The sequence below is a fragment of the Halyomorpha halys genome, unplaced genomic scaffold (genome assembly GCF_000696795.3).
Source record: "Halyomorpha halys isolate HHAL.00 unplaced genomic scaffold, Hhal_1.1 Scaffold1688.1, whole genome shotgun sequence".
In the NCBI taxonomy this organism is placed as follows: Eukaryota; Metazoa; Arthropoda; class Insecta; order Hemiptera; family Pentatomidae; genus Halyomorpha; species Halyomorpha halys.
In genome coordinates, this window is record NW_027110153.1 from 20,594 (window position 1) to 41,595 (window position 21,002).

A 21,002-nucleotide genomic window follows, 5' to 3' on the forward strand; every position below is an offset into this window, starting at 1 on the left:
TATCCGATTAAGATACACAGGGTAGGGTGATTATTCCTAAGCCCGATCGGTGTAAGTTGCCACAAGTAGGCCGACGGTCCTCACCAATCTGGGGAAGGGATTAGGCGAAGCGTAGATCTCTGGTATGAGTGGTCACCTGTTTAAGTACAGTCAATCTCGGTAATCGGCTAATTGCCACAGAGCTGTGTTTCCATTAGTTAAACGTTCGGAAATCAACGTTACAAATGTATATGACTACTTTAATTTAATTTTTTTTTTTAAATGTTACTTTAAAGTTATAAAAAATAGTCTGTTTTAATGACGTTTTTTTTTCTTCAGGGGCTATGAGTCTTATAACATCGCTGTTCACAATTTTGGGCGGCTACACTTTTGTTTTCTTTTACATTTCCAATAATGCTAAGTAATGATTTAATTTGTTTAAATTATTAGATAGTTCATTTATTAGTGAAGAAAGTATAAATAAAAAAAAGTCTTTGTATGGATTTATTTAAAACGTGTTAAAAAAAATTAGTAACTAACAAAATTTGTATGAAACATATTTCTACTACTAATTAAATTTGCTTTAAATTGTTGGAAGATAGTCCGGGTGGCGGTCAATAAAGTTAGTAGAAGAAAACTATTTATTGTTAACCAACTATTCATTGTCACCCGACTTTACAGGGCTTTGTCAGATTGAAACAAAGATGACAACTTAAACTTGTTTTAGATAATCAAATGATTTATACAATAGATATTATGTATTTTAAGTCCAACAAAATTTTTATGAACACTTTCATAGGAATTAGATTATCCGATATCGAAACTTTGTAAAAATATCCACTTTCGAATTTCTTGGTAATTACAATAACTTTCATTTAGATCGGGAAGCTAAAAATATCCTTTACACATGTAAACTTTTATTTGATAAAAAAAATTGTATTGCCTGCTGAGTATTCTAAAAAAAAAAAAAAAAAAAAAAAAAGAAACTTTTAGTTTTTAACGACAGTTCGAATTACTGAGATTATACTGTACTGACCGCGCTCGAAGTTGCTTACCTATAGGAATTGCCTTAGTCAACACGGCTACTCTAGCCACAAATTCACAGTAGATATTCCAAAAACCTCCAAAGCCGTCTTAGGACATGAAACAGACATATAATACACCCCCACCACCCTCCACTAACCAATGGAAGTGCAATAAACATAAATCTTTAATTTTCGAGAAAAGTATGATAAAAAAAACAAGTTGTACAGTTATAGTGAATCTCTATTCAGAACTGTCCAGCAAAGCATAAACATAATCCCTTATATCCTCTTTTCGTAATCTGTCTGTTATTTCTTTATTCAAATGAGTGCTCAGGTGAAAACATTGGGAAATTTGAACTTCAACTTGTTGTATATGTTTAAAATGTTAATGTAATTTCTTAAAAACTAATTAATTAATGTGCATCTATTTACAGGTGTAGAAAATCATGAGTTCACCGCTGTATAATGATATGCAATTTCAATTTGAAACTGGAACAAACATCAACGGGTCTTCGGAAAGTATGGATACCCACACGCTTAGTTCTATCAGCAAAGTACTTGTACTTTATACAGGAGGAACGATAGGAATGGTCCGAAATAAACAAAATGGTAATTATAAAATATTTCTATAATCATTAATATTTTTATTAATTATTAACAGTTAATATGCTTAATATAATATAATGTAATATAGAATTTACAATTTATTGTTTTAAATGTAAGTTCCTGAGAAAGAAAAAGTAAACACAAGTCATAATTTTATATTTCATTTTTTAGTTCTTGCAACAGTAAAAGGATGTCTATGTGAATTTATTAAAAAAGATCCACAAACTCATGATCCTCTTTTTGCATCAAAACATGATTGGCTTCGAAGTGATGAATGTGCTCTTGTACTACCGTAAGAAATTATTGTTTTTTTAATTAATTAATTCCCAAGTTAAATAACTAAATAACAATAACAACTCTTTCTCAATAAATTTGACTATTTCAGACACATTGAAAATTTAAAAAGGGTCACTTATAAAATTTGTGAATATGACAGACTTCTTGATTCCAGTAACATGGGAATGAAGGAATGGACAATAATAGCAAGAGATATTGAGGTATGAATTAAAGTTTTGAACAGTGTCATTTTTAATTCTATCACTCGATTGGTTATTAAGAATTTTATTTACTCATTGGTAAAACGTAATTCTTTTTTATATATATGTATATATAGTTGACCGTAAAAAAATTTTTTTTTTAATATTTATTTATCGCTATTTACAACTGTACATTATAATACATTTAGTAAATATGATCTAAGTTAAATTGGAGTGTTACAGGCGTGTAGGGAAACTACCCATTGGTAGCAATCTAATGACATTTTACATTAGCTGGTCTCGTGGCCATCTTTTTTTCAAGCGCCTCGGAGGATTGTCAGGAATGGAAGAGGATGCAAGGTTAGAAACTAGGGGGTTTGACTGGTTAGGGAGTTTATAATGGAAGGAACCGTAAAAATTTAAATATAAGAAGATAGTCAGGGTTGCGTTAAAAAAAAACAAACAAATAGTTTATAACTATTTTAATGTCCAACGTTTCGCCCCACTTTGTAGGGCTTCATCAGGGCTAGAAATATACAAAAAAAACTGAAAATATTACAATAAGATATAATAAAGTAATTTAAGCTAGGGTAAATATTATGTAAAAATAAAGTGATAATAAATTACATATAAATAAAAGTAAGGAAGACATAAAATAATATCAATATAAAATAAACTGAATAAACAATGATAAGAATAAAAAATAAGTAACAATGGCAAGTCAAAATTTTTAAAAAAATACATAATATGTACAATTAAAAGTGTGCAGGAGACGTACATAAAACGGGAAAACAAAAAGGTTATTAAACTTTATTTTATATTTATGTCTTCCTTCCTTTTATTTATAAGTAATTTCTTATCACTTTATTTTTACATAATATTTGTCTTAGCTTAAATTACCTTATTGTATCTTATTGTTGTAATATTCTAAGTTTTTTTTTGTATCTTTTTAGCCCTGATGAAGCCCTGCAAAGTGGGGCGAAACGTCGGACATTAAAATAGTTATAAACTATTCGTTCTTTTTTTGACCGCAACCTTGACCATCTTCTTATACTTAATTTTTTTTTTATTTGAATGGCTAAAACTTTCACCATTATTGCGTTGGTAAAACGGTTTTTAATTTAAATATGTGATTAATAATGTATACCTGTTGTAAAATTATACTTATTTCATAAAATAAAGATGCTCCGGGTTACAAATTCTCAGTTCTGATATTCGGTGGTTCTGTTCAAGAAGCACTGGTATGATTTCTACAAATGAATCTCAAATAACAGTCAACATTCAGTTTCCAATATTCAACAAAACCACATTTCGAAAAAACTAAATGTTCTTGAATTATCTCTTAGCTTAAACCAATTTCAACGCTAAATCTACAAATAAAATTTAAATTTGATATGTTCCCACTAATTTCCGTGTCTGAAAAAGATGGCACAACAATTAAGCCATAGACAGTCATTTGATAAACTAATTCTTGTAATAAGTGCAACAGTGAAAATAATAGGTAATTGACTAATGATAAAAATTGACAACGGCATAATGGCCTGCAATAATGTAATAAGCTAAGTTTGGTTGTGACAGTGTGAAAAGGTCCTTGCAAATGGCCGGATTGGCTGAAACGTAGGAGTGTAAAAATAATGAAGATGTTTTAAGACTATATGGATGTTTTTGTTATAACTAATAAACAATTGTGTCTCAAACAAGAACTCTAAGGATCTGAGTTCGAATCCGGCTGGGTAGAAAATTATTTTCTGTTACACTGTAGCCGTGAGTCAACTCCTCTGGGTTCTGGAGCCCTCCTGGGGTCCACCCAGTCTCTTAAATTGGGTAAAAATCTGGCGGTCGAGCGTGATTCTGATCAAATCACCTCCTTGCACAACCGTTGGTCTAGTAACAGTACTTCCTTACCAAGTACTGAACCCCTGACCCTTCATGGGTTGTAGCGGTACAGATTTTAATTTGAATGGACCTTTGGTTTAATTTCACCACAAAAAAGAAAATCCAGTGGAGTCAGAAATGAAGAGCGTTCGGCCACTGCTAGTGTGGAATAAAGATGCCGAGCTTTACAACATTTAATAATTAATGTTTACATACGTTAATGTTTACATATCATTAATAAACTACAGTTTATACAATAATAAAGTATGAGGACATATTAATACATTTATTATAACAAATAATTCATATCTTTAGACTTAGAATTCTCCTGAATGAAGTTTTTAAGGAATTTCGTTCCTAATCCTTTACAAAGATTTTTTCTACTTTTGAGATCCTTAATTCATGTATTCAGTTTAGACACAACCCTGAAGCACCCTGTATGTTATTTTTAATTTAATACTATTTTCAGATATAATGATTATCTTACTAAATACATGAACCTAGAAGTCTTTTTTTTTACACGACATGGCATTTTTTGTGATGCCCCAAGTTCAGAACTGCCATTCATAAAGCATACATACTAGTCAAACAGCTTAATTTTAATCGAATCATAATTTTTTTCTTTTCTAATAGCCCTCCGTTTTAGATAAAAATGGACAATTTTTCCAAATAGATGTATCTAAATGAAAAGACACAATTTCATCCTGTGATTCAAGACTCGAGTTGTTTATTCAAATTGCTCATTTACACAAACATGATATTATGGTACATTGATTTGATGGAATGCCCCAGCATTTTGTTATTCCTAAAATCTATACTTCAATGACGAAAGCTTAATTAAATGAAAATAAAATTATTCATCCATGACCGGGACTTAGGCCATTTCTCACTCTACGCAAGTTTTAAATATTACTACCATCTCAAGTTGGCGATGGTTGGATAAGATTTTTTTTAAGAAAGATTTTTTCATCATTCTCAACTTTTGCATAGTTTTCGTTGGTATCATTCGTTAGAGTTGAAATTCTGAAAGTGTAAATACGGAAATAAATTGCCTGATAATGTGTAACAACAAATATACATATATATTTCTTTTTTTTGGGGGGGAGGGCAGGAGGGGGAGTGAAAAACCTTCTGGAAATTGTGTTTTTAGAGTATATTATTTACAAGAGATAGTCGATATCATTATAATTGAGAAACAAGAGATTGAAAAACATCCGATTTCGGTGAAATATTATTCAAAGTACCCAATTTGTGTACAGTTTAATTAAAATTTTATCATCAAAGCCTTTTGTAATCGCTCGCAAACTGGCTATGATGTACTTGAAAGCCAGACGGTGACCTTCATCCCAGAAGATAAGCTTCACTAATAATTACTCTTATTACATGAGATTATAATATCTATTCATCTTTTTTTTCTGCTAACACAATAAAATTTGTATTCCTTCTGGGATTGATTACATTTGGTGCAAAAGTTTCTTCTAAAGATTTACTCATTTCTCAAGCTGTTTGTATATTCCTTTTTGAGCCTCACCTTTCCGATCACTTATATTGAGATTTATTATGCGGTGGCTCCAAGAATGCCGTTGCATCTAGTGAAGCGTGGGTGGGTGATTAAGCCCTGATCCTTTCCGTCTAATCTTACTAGCTCCACTTGAAGACTTTAAACCTAATACTTCCAATAATTTATTTATTTATGACCATTGCAAGGATTTATTTAATTTACACTCGAGAATTGAATTGAATGGTCGTGATATGATGATATAACCCTTTCCGACCAGACCCGCCCCACTAAGAAGACCTCCAGGGAGCGACGGTCTTGTATCAGTTTCGAAATATTTGCTTGAAACGGGAAGAGGAGACATTAGGATAGTTTAATCAAGCATTCTTATATTTTAATTTTAGATCCCGCTTGCTAATATTTATTTCTGCCTTTGTTTTTAGCTCGCAGCAAAAGTTGATCGTCTTGCATATTTTTTTGAGAGGCTAAATAATACGCTCATACGTATTGATATTTTTAGTTATATTCATATTTATTAATTGGTATATGTTGAACGCGGGGGTGGTGGACACAAATAAATTTTTTTTTACTGTTTTATTAGTAACGGTTAAATATCACAAAACGTTCTTACTGTAGTGAGAACCAATAACACACACAACTAAGCCTTGATGGCAACTACCATCAGACAACTCTGGCAACTGGCCGTTAGACCAAGTATATAACGGTTAGAGAACTAAAGTCGATATATTCACCGTTTGCCACAGAACAACATGTATACAATAAAAAATTAATTTTTACATCTCACTTTAACAGTACATTCTAATGTGAGACACAACGCTCTAATTTTTTGTATCCCTTTCAATTAAGCTTTCAACTCTAACTATTCGGCTTGTATACATTTTGTGCAGGCCCAAATAATTGTGTGATATAATTTATGTATTTTTATTTATATATAACTTATGTGAAGTCGGGTAAAGAAAATAAAAAAAAAAAAGGAAAAAGGGGCACTGAAATGACTTGCTAACGTGCTGGAATAATACTGCTTTATTTCTCCTTCTAATTCCACTTATATACACTTTGCGTGTTTGTTTACGAGGGGAGTTAGGATTACGGCTGATATTGTACCTGGCCATCCCGTATCTTATACATACTTATACTTACATTCGTATTTATTTATGTATTTTAGTAGTTATATTCTTTTAGGCAGCAAAGTGTCCTAGGCATTCATTAGTTTGATTGTATTAATTCTAGATCCCATTTCTATCGCGTACATACATTCTCAGCCAGTTCATCATGAGTAGGCGTACTGACCTCTCTAATCGCATTAGATCTTTTCTTCATGAAGTGAAGCTCCTTCAATATGGCCTTATAGATGATGTAGTGGAAGTATATAATGGCACTTTGTTTTATTTCGACGCGAATTATGAGGAGCGTTGAGTGTTTTGGCCCAAGTATAAAAACGTTTGGGATAAATTAGATTCGCACTATGCCTCTTATAGAGCTTTTGCCCTCTTAAATGATTGGGAAACGAACCACGAAGCACAAAGGGAATTGAGAAGAGTCGAAGTTCATTACCGTAAATACAAGTCTTACTAACTGTCGGCATCAAGTCTTCTGTAAAGGGTTCTTAACCACAAACCCCCAGTATCAGGTAATAAACACACCAACTAATCATGGTGCTTAGATATAGAGGAAAGCATATATAAGCCGATGTAAAGGAAAATACCAAGCCTTTTCGTGTTTCAGCTCTGAAAATGAGCTTAACTTCATTCTATATATCTTGACTCTCCGAGTATTGGGACCCTGCCTTAAAGCGGAATTTCGCGCTTTCTCTCAGAACCAACGAGTCCTCTTCGCCTATAAGGTTGTCAGATTCTTCAGAAAGAGATAAATGTCCTGTAAGGTGTCACGAACTTCACCCACGAAATGCATCCATCCTCAGACACTAGGACCTCTAATAAGATATGAGGAAGTGTGGTGTATTCTTGCTTTCCAGCAAAGGCAATTTTAAAAAAGTATTGATCAGACAACTGAACCTCTTTTGTGATGAGTTTTTACCTGTCAGAAAAGCGGCTTGTCGCAGCTTCGTAACAATTATGTCCAAAAGCATCCTCTTTTACCTCCTTAAGGATAATCACCATTTCATTTACCCATCTAGTAATAGAATACTTTCGTCTTGGCACTACTTTTCCTATTTAAATGCTATCTTTATTGAGAAGCCACTTTTGGGTAACAGCACCGAATTATGAGCCTCACAACCTGATGATTATTTTCAACCAGGTGGATTGCATAACCTTACTTTCCTTCAAATCAAAAGTGAATTAAAAAAAGGATAGCTCCACAGAGCCTAGGTTTACTTTGTGGTTAATAGGAATTTCCGCCATTGAAACAAAAGACAGCCAGTGATTAGCTCATACTCTTCCCACACTCATCTGTCATGCTCCTGGTCCATCATCAGGCCCGCCTTTTTGGCTTCACTTTTCCTTCCCCTAAGTTTCCTACTCACTTTTCATTTGCCTGCCAACTCAATAACAATATTCTTCCTTCAGAGTATATATTTAATCTAAAATATATATAATCTCTAGTTAATCTAGCAGTTTATGTCCCTGTTTAGCTTCACCTTTTGCATAACAAATATAAAAAATGAACATTGCTCATTTTTTCTTTGAATGATTCCAAAATATAGAAAAGAAAAAAAGAGAATGACAAATTCAAATATATTTAGATCAAATGAATAAAACATGACTGACATTATTTCTCCTCTGTTCTTCTTTTTTCCTATTCTTATAAAGGACATTTTATGATTAGTATAAAATCACTTCCTTGTAATAAATAATTAGATTAAACAATGAAAATATGTATCTACTTTAATTTAAAAATAACAATTATATAGCTTTTTTTAATCTATGATGAATATTTGATATATTTAATAGAAATACTATAAGGATTTTGATGGTTTTGTTGTTCTACATGGGACAGATACATTAGCCTACACATCTTCAGCACTGTCATTTATGTTGGAAAATCTTGGAAAACCAGTAATTTTGACCGGTTCACAGGTATTTATTTTGTTTAAAGTTTTTTTGTTTTAATTACCTACAAATTACCATGCTAAAATTATACTATATAAGCAACTATTTTTTATATTTGATTGGAAATTGTTTTTATTGTATGTAATACAACTATATTTAGGCAATATTTGGCAACTTTATTGTTTACATAGTAGAATTTAAGATTAATAACTATTACCATTAAAATCATTACTTACTATTGTATATAATGGTTTGTCTATATTGCTGGGGTATGACTAACTCAAGGTTTGTGTCAGAACTGAAAACAGAAAGTTCTGACACCAACCTTGTGTCACACACGCACATGTATATATGTAGCTTTTTTATGTGTGTATGTTGCCTGTATCATTTTGTGTAGGGTGATTACTTCTTAAAATCATTTTTGGTCAGTCCTTGTTAAGTTTTAATATATATAAATATATATATATATATTTCATTCGCTGATTTATTTTTATTTTACCTGTTCATTTTACCTGTATAACAATTGATTTTTAGATTCCAATTGTAGAAACAGTCACAGATGGCAAAGATAATTTTGTATGCTCTGTAGCAATTGCTGGTAACTATCCTATATCTGAAGTTTGTGTATTTTTTAACCATAATCTGTATAGAGGGAATCGAATAACAAAAATGAGTACAAACACATTTGAAGCATTTCAATCCCATAACTATCCTGCTTTGGCCACAGTTGGAACTTCATTTACTGGTAATTATTAACAAATGTTCATAATAGATAACATTCACAATTCAAAATCCATTTTAAAGGATTGATTTTAATACATTTTAAAAGTAAGATAAGCAAAATGATTATAATTCTCAAATTTCAACTTTAATTATATATATATTTTTTACCGTTATCTGTCTTTATACCTGATAAAACTATTCTTAGTTTATCAAAACAATACATTTTTTTTATAGTAGTTTTTTCTTTTACAGCTCCAAATTGAGTAATAAAAAATAAATCAAAGAACAGAGCAGTTAACGATAATAATAGAATAATAAAACAATTATTGTTTGTTATATTCTTTAATAGGTCCTAACTTAACCTAATAATGATGAAATAAATTTACTTGTTCTCTACAATTCTTGAATGGTCTTAGAGACAGGACTTATACAATTTAGATTCAAGTTATACAATGGAAATGATGTGATCATTATGTATGCTCAATTGCGAGGCTTATCTCTCAACCCAATGAAGGACAATTTACCAACTTTATAGTGTACCCCAGGAGGGTTTCCCACTCCCAGCATCTATTCATAGCTAGTATCATAGAATAAGTATATTATCTACCACTGCCTGACTTGAACATGGGGCCTGGAGTTAGGAGTCCAGCTATTTACCCACAGGAGCTAGGCCACTTGTATCTTAATCTTAAAAGAGGGAAAGAATACTTATTTTTAAAATTTAAAAATATTTTATCTGATAAATAGCATCAATATAAATAACTGAGTATCATCCATCATTAATTTAAAACCAGTCATATTCTCAAACAAATAACTACAAACAAATGTAGAAGTGTTAGTTAAAATTAACAATCTAATAGGAATGACTAAATTAACTTCTAGGTTTACATTTATGTATAATAATTTAGAGGTTGTTACTAATTTATTTTTAACATTTTTTTTTATAAATACTAACATAGGTTTTCATTGATTTTCAGTGGATTATAGATTTACTTTAGCTGCCAAAAGTATAGCAAAATTTACAGTCCACCCTATCGTGAATGAGAATGTTTCCTTATTAAAAATATTTCCTGGGATTGCGGCAAATATGGTAATATCATGTTTATATAACAAATACTTTTGAAAATTTTAATTATTTCTTCAAAAATATTTAATTTCTTGTTGAATGAAAATAAATTTCACTTTTAATTTTAACTAAAATTAATTAGCATTCTATGCTCCTGGTAATACTTTATTACCCCTTTTAGTGCTGACAGAGAGGATAGTAATACTTTGAACAACAATTTATCATTCTTCAGTACTTAAAGAGAATAATACTTACATAGAACAGCATTATGATATGAATTATTTTGTTTATTGTTTATTAATCACATATAACATTTACTTATTGTTTTTATCTTTACTACAACTGTTTTTGTAAATCTTGAAAAGTTAATTTTTACCAAAAAATGTAATATAAATATTACTTTTGACAAAAAGTTACCCTTAGTGTTCTAGCAGTTGCGGTTGACAGAGAGAGACAGAGTGGAAGGGGAAGAGATGATAGTTGCTCTTTCAGCAATATAAATTCCTTTGTCAGTAGGCAGATTAGTCTTAGAATCTCGTCTCAAGTTCCTTAACTGGACCCTCTTTTGGGCCCTTGCACTCTTGAACATCTGGTGATTTTCCCACTTTGTTAATTTTAACTAATGGAACTTGAAAAATATAGCATGCCACACAATCAATCCAACAATAGTATAGAATTGATTTTGTAGTATGCTTGATTGACCCTATCAGAATGTAGTAAACTCATCTTAGCTTCTAACTTGAGAACTAATTATATTTCTTAATATACAGATATTATAGCATCTCTCACATATTTCTGTCTTGAATTTTTTCATTAGTGACATTGAACAGTACCAAATATTATAGAGATGTGATATATTTCAATATTTTAATTGTGATACAATACTTTAACTAGAAACTTTTTTTTTAACTGTATTTCTGTAGATTTAAGTAATAGCAAACAGTCTTTCCATTATTCTATAGATTCATTCGTACATTCACACACTCAAAACTGCAAGTTGAAGAAAATTTTTTATAATGCCATACGTAGCTTAGACGGTTAGGCCTAGGTCTATTGCTCTGAGATTTGTGGGCGGCGCCAGTTCAAATCTGGCCTGGGGATGTTCACTTTTTCATTAAGTGGTGGTTCCACGAAATGAGAAACGTAACCTCCCACCATGGTTAGAATAGGTTGGTCTATTGCTCTGATTAGTTCAATATTTTAATTGTGACACAATACTTTGACTAGAAACTTTTTTTTTAACTGTATTTCTGTAGATTTAAGTAATAGCAAACAGTCTTTCCATTATTCTACAGATTCATTCGTACATTCAAACACTCAATACTCCAAGTTGAAGAAAAATTGTTATCATGCCATACTTAGCTCAGACGGTTAGGCTTAGGTCTATTGCTCTGAGATCTGTGGGCGGCGCCAGTTCAAATCTATTCTGGGGATGTTGACTTTTTCATTAAGTGGTGGCCCCATGAAATGAGAAACTTGACACTCCACCATGGTTAGAAAAGGGTTGGTCACCTGTAGATGACCAGGCAAACATCACCTTCGCTGTGGACTGCCTTATATTTTTTATATTAGAGACCCTTAAAAATTTATATATATAAAATTGTAATGGAAAAACTTGAAAATTACTGTAGACTAGCTATTCAACATAGTGAGAACCCTCTCAATTTCATAAAGAGTTTTTTTTTTTTTTTTTTCTAAAGATGCTGTAATTAAATGTCTGGACTTACCTATATCTCTAACTACAAACATTATAGGACACTTGACTGCCACAAGAAAATGATATTAAACTTATAAAATAAACTTCAAAAATTCAGAAGTTTAATAAATCTGGTGTTAGAGAGTTTCTTTTATAAATTAGAGATGTTTCCCTTATTTTTCAAGATTTTATGAATATATTTTTCACAGATAAAATCATTGATGAAACCACCTGTTCAGGGAGTGGTTATACAATCTTTTGGTGCTGGAAACATGCCCAATAACAAAGAAGAATTGGTGGAGCAACTAAAAAGTGCCATTTCCCAAGGAATTATAATTGTAAATGTTACACAATGTTCAGCAGGAACAGTTAGCTCTTCATATGAATCGGGCAAGGTAAACATTACACAAAATATCACATCATTATTATAGAACACCCTTTTAAATTTTTTTATCTGCATTTATTATAATTTAACTACTTTGCTTTCTGTCAAACTTTTATGATTTATTAATCATATACGTGAATGATGGTTTAATTTTATTTTTACAGCCAGATGGTCGTTTCTGCTATAAAAATATAAAATTATTTTATAATTTAAAAAAATTAAAATTTATATTTTGAGCAATATGTAGAAATTTATTTATTTTTCATTCAAACTTATAAAATATGCTTTTATAAAAATTAACCATCAATTTTTTTTAAAGAAACATGATTAGAAAGTGTCTTCATCAATAAATACAAACAAATTGAACCAAAAGTACATTTTTTTATCAAAATTTAATGACAAGTAAAATCAAATGTAATTATTTTAAATTGTTTTGTCCTGACTTAACCAGTTTATGTCTGTTCTATTTTCTACTTAAACCTAATATCTTCTTTCAACTCATATTCTCTTCAGTTGTCACAAAGTTCTCTTCATATTCCATTTAAAACTTCTTTATGAGTTTTTGAACACTTCTTCTTTGTCATTCTGTATGCTATATTATCATTTCAAATGCTAGGAAATATTAGTATATAAGTAAATAATATATAGTAAATAAAAACAATATATATCGAATAAGTTAGTGAAAATTTTGTTGTAAAAAGGAATGGTATGGTTATATTATTTAATTAAGCATTGTCATCCATGGTCTCTTTTTGTTTTTATTTTCACTTAGTCGACAATATATGTGATTAACTAAAGTTTGATATAAAGGCTCATTCAGTCTATTGGATTTTGAATTATCTGTTCATTTAAAGACTAACTATATGCCCATATCGTCATTTAATCATTAAATTTAGATGAATTTAAGACATATTACTAGCACATGGGAAAGCTACCTATGAACGAGCAGAAAAACTAACCTTCATTGCTTCCCACCAGACAGCACTACCCATGTTTGTTCAAATGTAATGTAATGTTGATTTATTGATTGAATTGTAAATAGTTTCATGTTTCAATATATAAATCTTGTAAATATAGTCAAGCGGTAGTGTCGCCACAAATCTACTAGCAATACTTCAGATTTTCTGTTTTTACATTTGGCTCTATAAATTTAACAAAATCATTTGGAACTTGTCCTTTCCATGTCATGACACTCTCGTTGTCTTTATTTATAAAAACCCTTCCACATTATAAAATACTTTCCACAACAAATTATCCGTATTAGTGTTAAAATTGCCACTAATTAATTTGTGAATTTCGACTGTAACCCTATCAGTTCTTCTGATTTAGATTTATTTTTCACAAATACCTGTTATTGTTTACAATATAGATTTATCACATATTCAATAATTTTGAAATAATAAAAATATTAGTGTTTTTCAGATATTTGCTTTCTGCCATCATGGCCATAAAATTGATGGGTTTATTAAACAGCCATCATTCATTACAGTTAAAAAATTCTAATTCTTAATTATGGACCATTCCTTAGGAGTCGTTAAAAAATGTTAATATAGTTAAAATATAAAATATAGTTTATTATTTATTAGTTAAATTTTCACTAACGTGGTAGGAACTCTCATCTAAAATAAAGAATTTTTTAACATTCCCTTTATTACTCTGTAGAATATTTTCCCATCTAAATTCTCTCAGAATTGAATAACTAATAACAAGTATCATATAATTTTAAATTGTACAATAACAAAAAATTAAGCCTCAAATTTTTGAAAGAATTTTGATTTTATGTCAAAAATGTCAAGTTGAAATAAAGCTTTTTTTAAAAATTTTTGGAATAGAAAACCAATGAATGAAACTATCAAAAACATAAAAATATTTAAATCATTATAATTAGTGTAAATATTATAAAATAAATTAGATTAAATTATACTATTTCAAATGAAATGGTATTGATAATATGTACTTTCATAATTTATATTGGAAAAACTGAAGTACTCACTGGTCATTGTGCTTTAAAAAATGGTCAAACTAGACTTTTGTAGCAGGCATGGCTCATATATTTAGAAAATTTTAGAAAGGACATTCATTATAGAAACAATAAAATAGTTATTAATTTATCATAAATATTATAAATTTCCATTTAATTGACTTCTAAAACATTGATTATATTGTATTAAGAATTTACATAAAAGCTGGTTATTAATAAAAATTTCGATTTATTCTTATATAGCTGCTTCCTGTAAAAAGACAAGTCCCCAAATAAGTAAATATAGGATTTCTTATCTGATAAAAAATAGTCCAATTAAAAATTAAGAACTAAAATTATATCTAATGAGATTTATGATAAATTAACTGTGGAAAAAAATCTTAATTTTTTGAAACAAATAACTGGCAGATTATAGTTCTTGGTTCAATCCTTATCCAATGCATATGATATAATTTAGGTATTAAAGAAATTTGACTTCACTTTGATTTATAATAACTGTACAACCTGGTTTGAGGTATATTTCCTTTTTTCTATTTTAAAAAAATGTAAATTTTATTTTTTATAAATGGAAATATATAAAGTCAATACACTCTAATGAGTATAACTTTTAATTCAATATCATATTAATTATTTTGGCCGTTATAAGTCAATAAATGCATATGATTGGTATTTAAAGTTCATTATCTAAGAATTATAGGGATGACACCCCCTATCACTTCTATAACGACGTAGGAGGTGGGCACCTGGGAAAATCTCATCCGGGGTGAGATAAACTACTCAATGACCTTGCTTATAATATTGTATTAGTGTATTAAATGTATATATTCATATTTTAATTAATAACTGGAGTTACCTGGTAACGACAGAAAGCAATTTGTTGTTTGTTTTTTATTAACATTTCAATAATACACAATTCGGTCAGTTTTTGACAGAAATGCATGTTTTGAAGTTCCCTGAGTCTAAATAATCTAGTCTCGCAAAATAGTGTGTGAGTCAATGGGTATGGCCAGCCTAGCTCAAAAACCAATAGTTATACGAAACCACATATTTACTGTCATTATGTGTCTGGGATATAACATCAACTTTTCCGTTAAAATCGACCTGACGGAAGTGTCATTTTATAGAATAGATTTTTCACATTTTTTTCTTTCCGATTTTCTCAAAAACGGCTCTAACAGTTTTGATAAAACTCGGCAAGTCAATGTACAATCAAGTGGTCTTTTAAAACCATATTGATCTTATCCTCATTGAAATAGTCTTATAGGACTTAAATGCCGAATTTTCAAAAAAATGCTCCTTTATATTACCTTTTTTTGTTAAAAACAAAACAAAAACAGATCTTATTATTAGAAACAATAAATAATGATAAATACAAAATATTATAGAATTTAATGTATAGATAAAGAAGATAAAATAGGAAAAATATAACCGATCCGAATTGGAAAAATCGACTTTCCCAATTATCCTGTTGTATTTTTGGCAGGTACAAAATGTATATTGGTTATTCCCACCTTGAGGAACTCTAAAATACGAATTTTTATAATAATAGAAAATAAAAAAAAATTTCCTTATCGGTCCTAGTTTTTTTTTTCAAAAATTAACGTCAACAGGCGCCCATCAATCAATACAAAACACGGGGGATGATAGTAGGGAGGTAAGTGAAAATTGTATGATGCGCAATGCACGAGATTTTTTTTTTATATTGTAACCTTGTTTTGTGAGAAAACGGTTTACTAATAAATAAATACAATATTATAAGCAAGGTCATTGAGTAGTTTATCTCACCCCGGATGAGATTTTCCCAGGTGCCCACCTCCTACGTCGTTATAGAAGTGATAGGGGGTGTCATCCCCGCTCTCCCTGAGAAAATTTAAATTTTGCTTGTTTTTGAGAAGGAAGAGAAGTTTCACATAATTTAATTGCCCCAAGTCGCCAAATGTTAAGGCGCTGGTTATATAACTCTGCTTGCAGTCGTTTTTGAATTTGTATTCTGTTCGCATTTAATGGAGCTTATATGATTCAAAGCCTATCTAATTTGTTAACTGCATCCTATTAGGAGTATGAATACCTTAAAAATGATTAAAAACTATAGCTTTAAATTTGTTTCTGAATATATCATTTACATGATAGTTAATGTTTTCATTAAGAGCGGTGTTAAAGCCGCTCATTTGTTTTATTTTTTTTATCTGTGGAAATTAATTAGTCTAATTATGTTTAGTATAGTATGACTTAAAATTAATTTATATTTATAATTATTCTTGTTACTAAATCACAATGTTCGTTATAGTACTTGAAAAGATAATGTTAAATTTACATGAGCTCAAAATATTATATTATTATTGAATAAAAAACTGAAACAGTGTTCCATTTAGGTGCATGCATAGTAAGACATAGTAGTAAACGCCCTGTTTTTTTACTAGTTGAATACAAATCATCGAGAGAGCGTTTGTAATTTTGGTCCAGCTCTTGTGTAAAAAGGCTATTGTTCTTAGAAGTCCCGGTCATGGTGATGTTTAAAATAGAAAACGTTTATTTTAGTTGGCAGTATTAGTAAGTAAACAATACTATTGGTGTTGGAATTGGTATTTGGTGCGGGAAGTGGGCGAAGTCCGGCAAGTGGGCTCCCTGGTACTTTTTGCCAAACTCTGGCAAAACCTGAGTTGCCGCCGCGTCCTAACCAAGGTGGGAGTATCAAGATTCATTTTTCACGGAAAAATAAATACCAACTGCCCCAGGCGAGAATCAAACCCATAACTTTCCGAACCGAGCCGTCACGTCCTTCGTAAAAAGAATACATGAACATCAAACACCATATTGGACGACAGTTGCAGGCCTGCTGATGTGTTACCATTCGCAAAACAACTAATAGAAAGTTGAACTCAATCAACATAATCCTCTAGAATTTAAACAATAAAAATAATTCTTATGCTTTGACTATATTTTGATTTACAATAATAAACTTAAAAAATCGATGATCATTTTTTTTTCTTTCGCTTTTCTTATTTAATTTTTAAAAAAATGTATATACTTATACCTATCCAATGGCATTATTATATATATATACATTTTTATGTATCTATTAATTTTTCAAAAAAAGAGCAAATTCATTATTATAAAAATTCTCTTCTTAGAATTATCTTAATTCTAATTCTTTTACTAGGCATACTTGCCTATACTTGCAAAGGCCAATGTTCTACTAGGGTGCTGTTTGTTATCCTATAACTACCCAACAAACGGTTTCTCAAAACAATTGATAAACCTTCAGAGCCGAAAAGAGAGTAACCGGTAATAATTTATAAGGAAACTTCTTCCCTCACGTTATATTAAAAACCCATAACCACCAGAAACTACATAAACACAAGAAATATCGATGTTTTGATGACGATGTATGGGTGTGACATCGAAGTTACACTGACAACATTTTTAAACATCATTGGTAATCACTACCTGTAACTATGAGCAAAGAACGATTTTAGCTTGATGCTTACCTTTTTTATTGGCAATGCTGAATTGTTTATTTTAAGGTTGTTAAGTATTTGAAAAAATGTGAGACCAACATTATATTGGAGATTACGATTTGTTAAGTATATTTACAAAATTTATTGTAGTTTATGACAAAAGAAACTGGTCTGTGATGAATAGTGCTAAAGACTGGGTGGGTGGCTTAGCCGTGGGGTTAGAGTTGCTTCAGTTGTTTTACTTGAACGGTATCTGGACCAGGAATCTCTATTCCGATGGATCACAAGGGGTTCTCTTTTCCTCAGTGCTCCCATATGGAATTATCCAATCCCTGATTTGCGGACCCCAGTAAAGTCGGACCAAGTCACCTCACCCAGTCAGGACCTCAGCACATCCACATAACATTTATGTAATATAATGATGAGAAGATAGTTGACCGTGGATAATAAATATGAGAAGATGGCTGGGGGTGTAGTCAGAGTATAATACAAAAAGTTGAAAGAACTTATTTAATAGTTCTAACGTTTCGGCCAGAATTTCTACCCTTCATCAGGGCTTAGGACAAAGAACGAGATAACAACCAATCAATACAAAAAAGAAAATATAAACAGAATGACATATAGTAAATAATTATATAGAATGAAATTAATAAAAATAAAGTGATGAAAGATTTGTTGTAAAAAATAAGTTATATTATTTGATTTGTAAATAAAACAGTAGATGACGACACTATAACACTGTTGGGAACACTGTCGGTCGTGGCGTCTATTAATGGAAACATATACTCTTTGTCTTTGTTTATAAAAAACTCCCTAAATTCCACGAAAAACTGGTACCCGAGCGTGGTTTAGTACGTAAAAGGGTTAAGTGACGAAAGTTATTTACATATATTAACCGATACGTAAGTTTTGTGATTTTATTTAGGACTAACCGCTGAAATCAAAACACAAAGGACAATGGACGCCACTGTATTTAACATTGAAAAGCTTTCTGCAGAAAATTACAGGATCTGGTCGATGAAAATTGATGCGTACTTATAAGCAAAGGACTTATGCGAAGAAATTATAGAAAAAGATTCGCCGACTGAAGAAAATGCAGCTTGGAAAAGATAAAATAAACAGGTACTCTCTTCTATTATTCTAACAGTTGGTGACGATATATTGGCGTTGATTAGATGTGAGAAAAGTGCGAAAAAGGTTTGGGAAAAATTAAGAAAAAGGTTTGAGGGCGTTCCAGAGGAGAAAGTGATTGATTTAATGTTTGACCTTACCAAAATTAGGAAATACAGTGGTGAAACATTGCATAAATATTATATTAGGTTTCAATGTTTAGTCTAGCTCAACTGGGTAAATCCTTAACAGACAGGGAATTGTTGAGATAAATTATTGAAGGCTTACCACTGTATTATGATCCAGTTGTCATCGCTATTTTGGTAAATAGGAATATTAAATTAAGTGATGTAAGGCAAATGCTTTTATCGTTTTGAAAGGAGGAACACCATCAATAGAAACGAACTAGCATTAAAACATTTCATGAGAGGCCAAACTTTAGTCCAAAAGTTTGCTTTATTTGCAAAAAAAAAACCCAGGTCACCTGAATAATGAATGCTGGTTCAACAAAGAAAAACATAGACAACCCAATAAAAATGGACCCTCTGATACCTCAACTAAGAAGACAGCATAGAGCATCCTTGGCCACAGAATTTGACTTGTGTGCTATTAACAATGACAACAGGTATTTGGTTGAGAAAGGATCCGAAGAAACAAAAGGAGATGAAAGGGCTATTCATAAAATTCACCAAGGAAAAATTAATGTGAAGACACATAGCAAAGGTGGTATAAAAAACAAAATTTAGGCTCAGACTTGAGAGAAAATCTGTCTGACCAGGAGGAAAACTAAATAAACCTAGTGAGGAACCTCTGACCCCACACCACCCAAACCATGGAGAGTTCCTGCTTTTGGTATCTGTGGACTCCTCCTTTTGCTGTAGCTTTGTTATAAAATAAAAATTTTCTTGTTATTTTCAATTAAAAAGATATACTACAGACTTGTTATAATATAAAATGTGACGATTGAACATAATATTAAAAATATCCATACTTATAATAATCGATACTTCTTATTTTGGGTTTCATGTTTTCATTCCCAAGAAAGAAACCTGATTGGAAGTGTCATGATAAATAAGTAACCTTCTTCAAAATCTATTTAAATTAAATATTAATAGTATACATTCTTTGAAGAATGCATGTTTTGTAATAGGCATTACCAAAATCCATATTTTTTTTTGTATCACATGTGTATACATTACCCATCATTCATTCTCTTATTTTATTTTAGGTTTTTTATGACATAGGTGTTTTACCAGGATATGATATGACACCAGAAGCTGCATTTACAAAACTCAGCTATGTCTTGTCTAGAGACGATTGGGATATTGAAACAAAAAAGAAGGTAAGCAAATGTTTTGAGATTAATTTTCTAAAATTGCATGTATTCATGATTTTTTAGGGGGGAAGGGTGGAATTTATCAGCTAATTGTATTGATTATCAGCCATAAAGATCATAAAGAATGATAAAGATCTTCTACAATTGTTAATTATTAACAATGCTATTTACTATTAAGATTTAACTATTCACTAATAATTAAATTTTTTACTTTTTTGAGTAACTTGCACGATAAATTCTGTTATAGGTGAAAATATTTATAAAATATCGCATCCTCAAATCAAACAATTACATAACTCAAAAGTCTAACTTTTGAGAAAATGGATTTTAATTATTTTTATTTGATATTAAAACTCATGTTATATGTTGATTCATAACGATTTACTCTCCATTAACAATTTTTAGCAAAGATTATTTTTAGAATAAAAAAATCTTTTAAATCCATTTTATTAAAGGTTAGTTGTGTTTGTGTATTAAAGTGTATGTGTGTGTTTGTGATATGTCATATTCAAACTAGAACTCAATTAATAAAGCATAAAATTACATGGTCATATCCATTAATTGTCAACTTAAAATCACCCAGATCAGAACTTTTTTTTTTGTTTTGACTCAAGTCCTCCATTGAGGAGCCTCAGGTTAGGAATGCCAAAATTTATTTCTCACAGCCACAATGAAATAAATATTGACTGACCCAGGTGGGAATCAAACCCTCAGCCTCCTGTACAAATCACCCTAGGATTCATATATATATATATA

The 21,002-nt window shown here is 30.6% G+C and overlaps 1 protein-coding gene across 1 annotated transcript in view; it reads left to right on the top strand.

Annotated features, from left to right (window-relative positions):
• The first annotated feature begins 1,413 nt into the window (after window positions 1-1,413).
• Window positions 1,414-21,002, top strand: part of LOC106690375 (L-asparaginase 1) — a 36,373-nt gene continuing 16,784 nt past the window's right edge. The window contains exons 1-8 of the mRNA XM_014435800.2: window positions 1,414-1,613; window positions 1,782-1,902; window positions 1,996-2,107; window positions 8,393-8,518; window positions 9,026-9,236; window positions 10,192-10,304; window positions 12,186-12,371; window positions 20,139-20,252. Coding sequence (XP_014291286.1) covers window positions 1,451-1,613; window positions 1,782-1,902; window positions 1,996-2,107; window positions 8,393-8,518; window positions 9,026-9,236; window positions 10,192-10,304; window positions 12,186-12,371; window positions 20,139-20,252 — 1,146 coding nt within the window. The 5' untranslated portion in view covers window positions 1,414-1,450. The remainder of the gene's footprint in view (window positions 1,614-1,781; window positions 1,903-1,995; window positions 2,108-8,392; window positions 8,519-9,025; window positions 9,237-10,191; window positions 10,305-12,185; window positions 12,372-20,138; window positions 20,253-21,002) is intronic.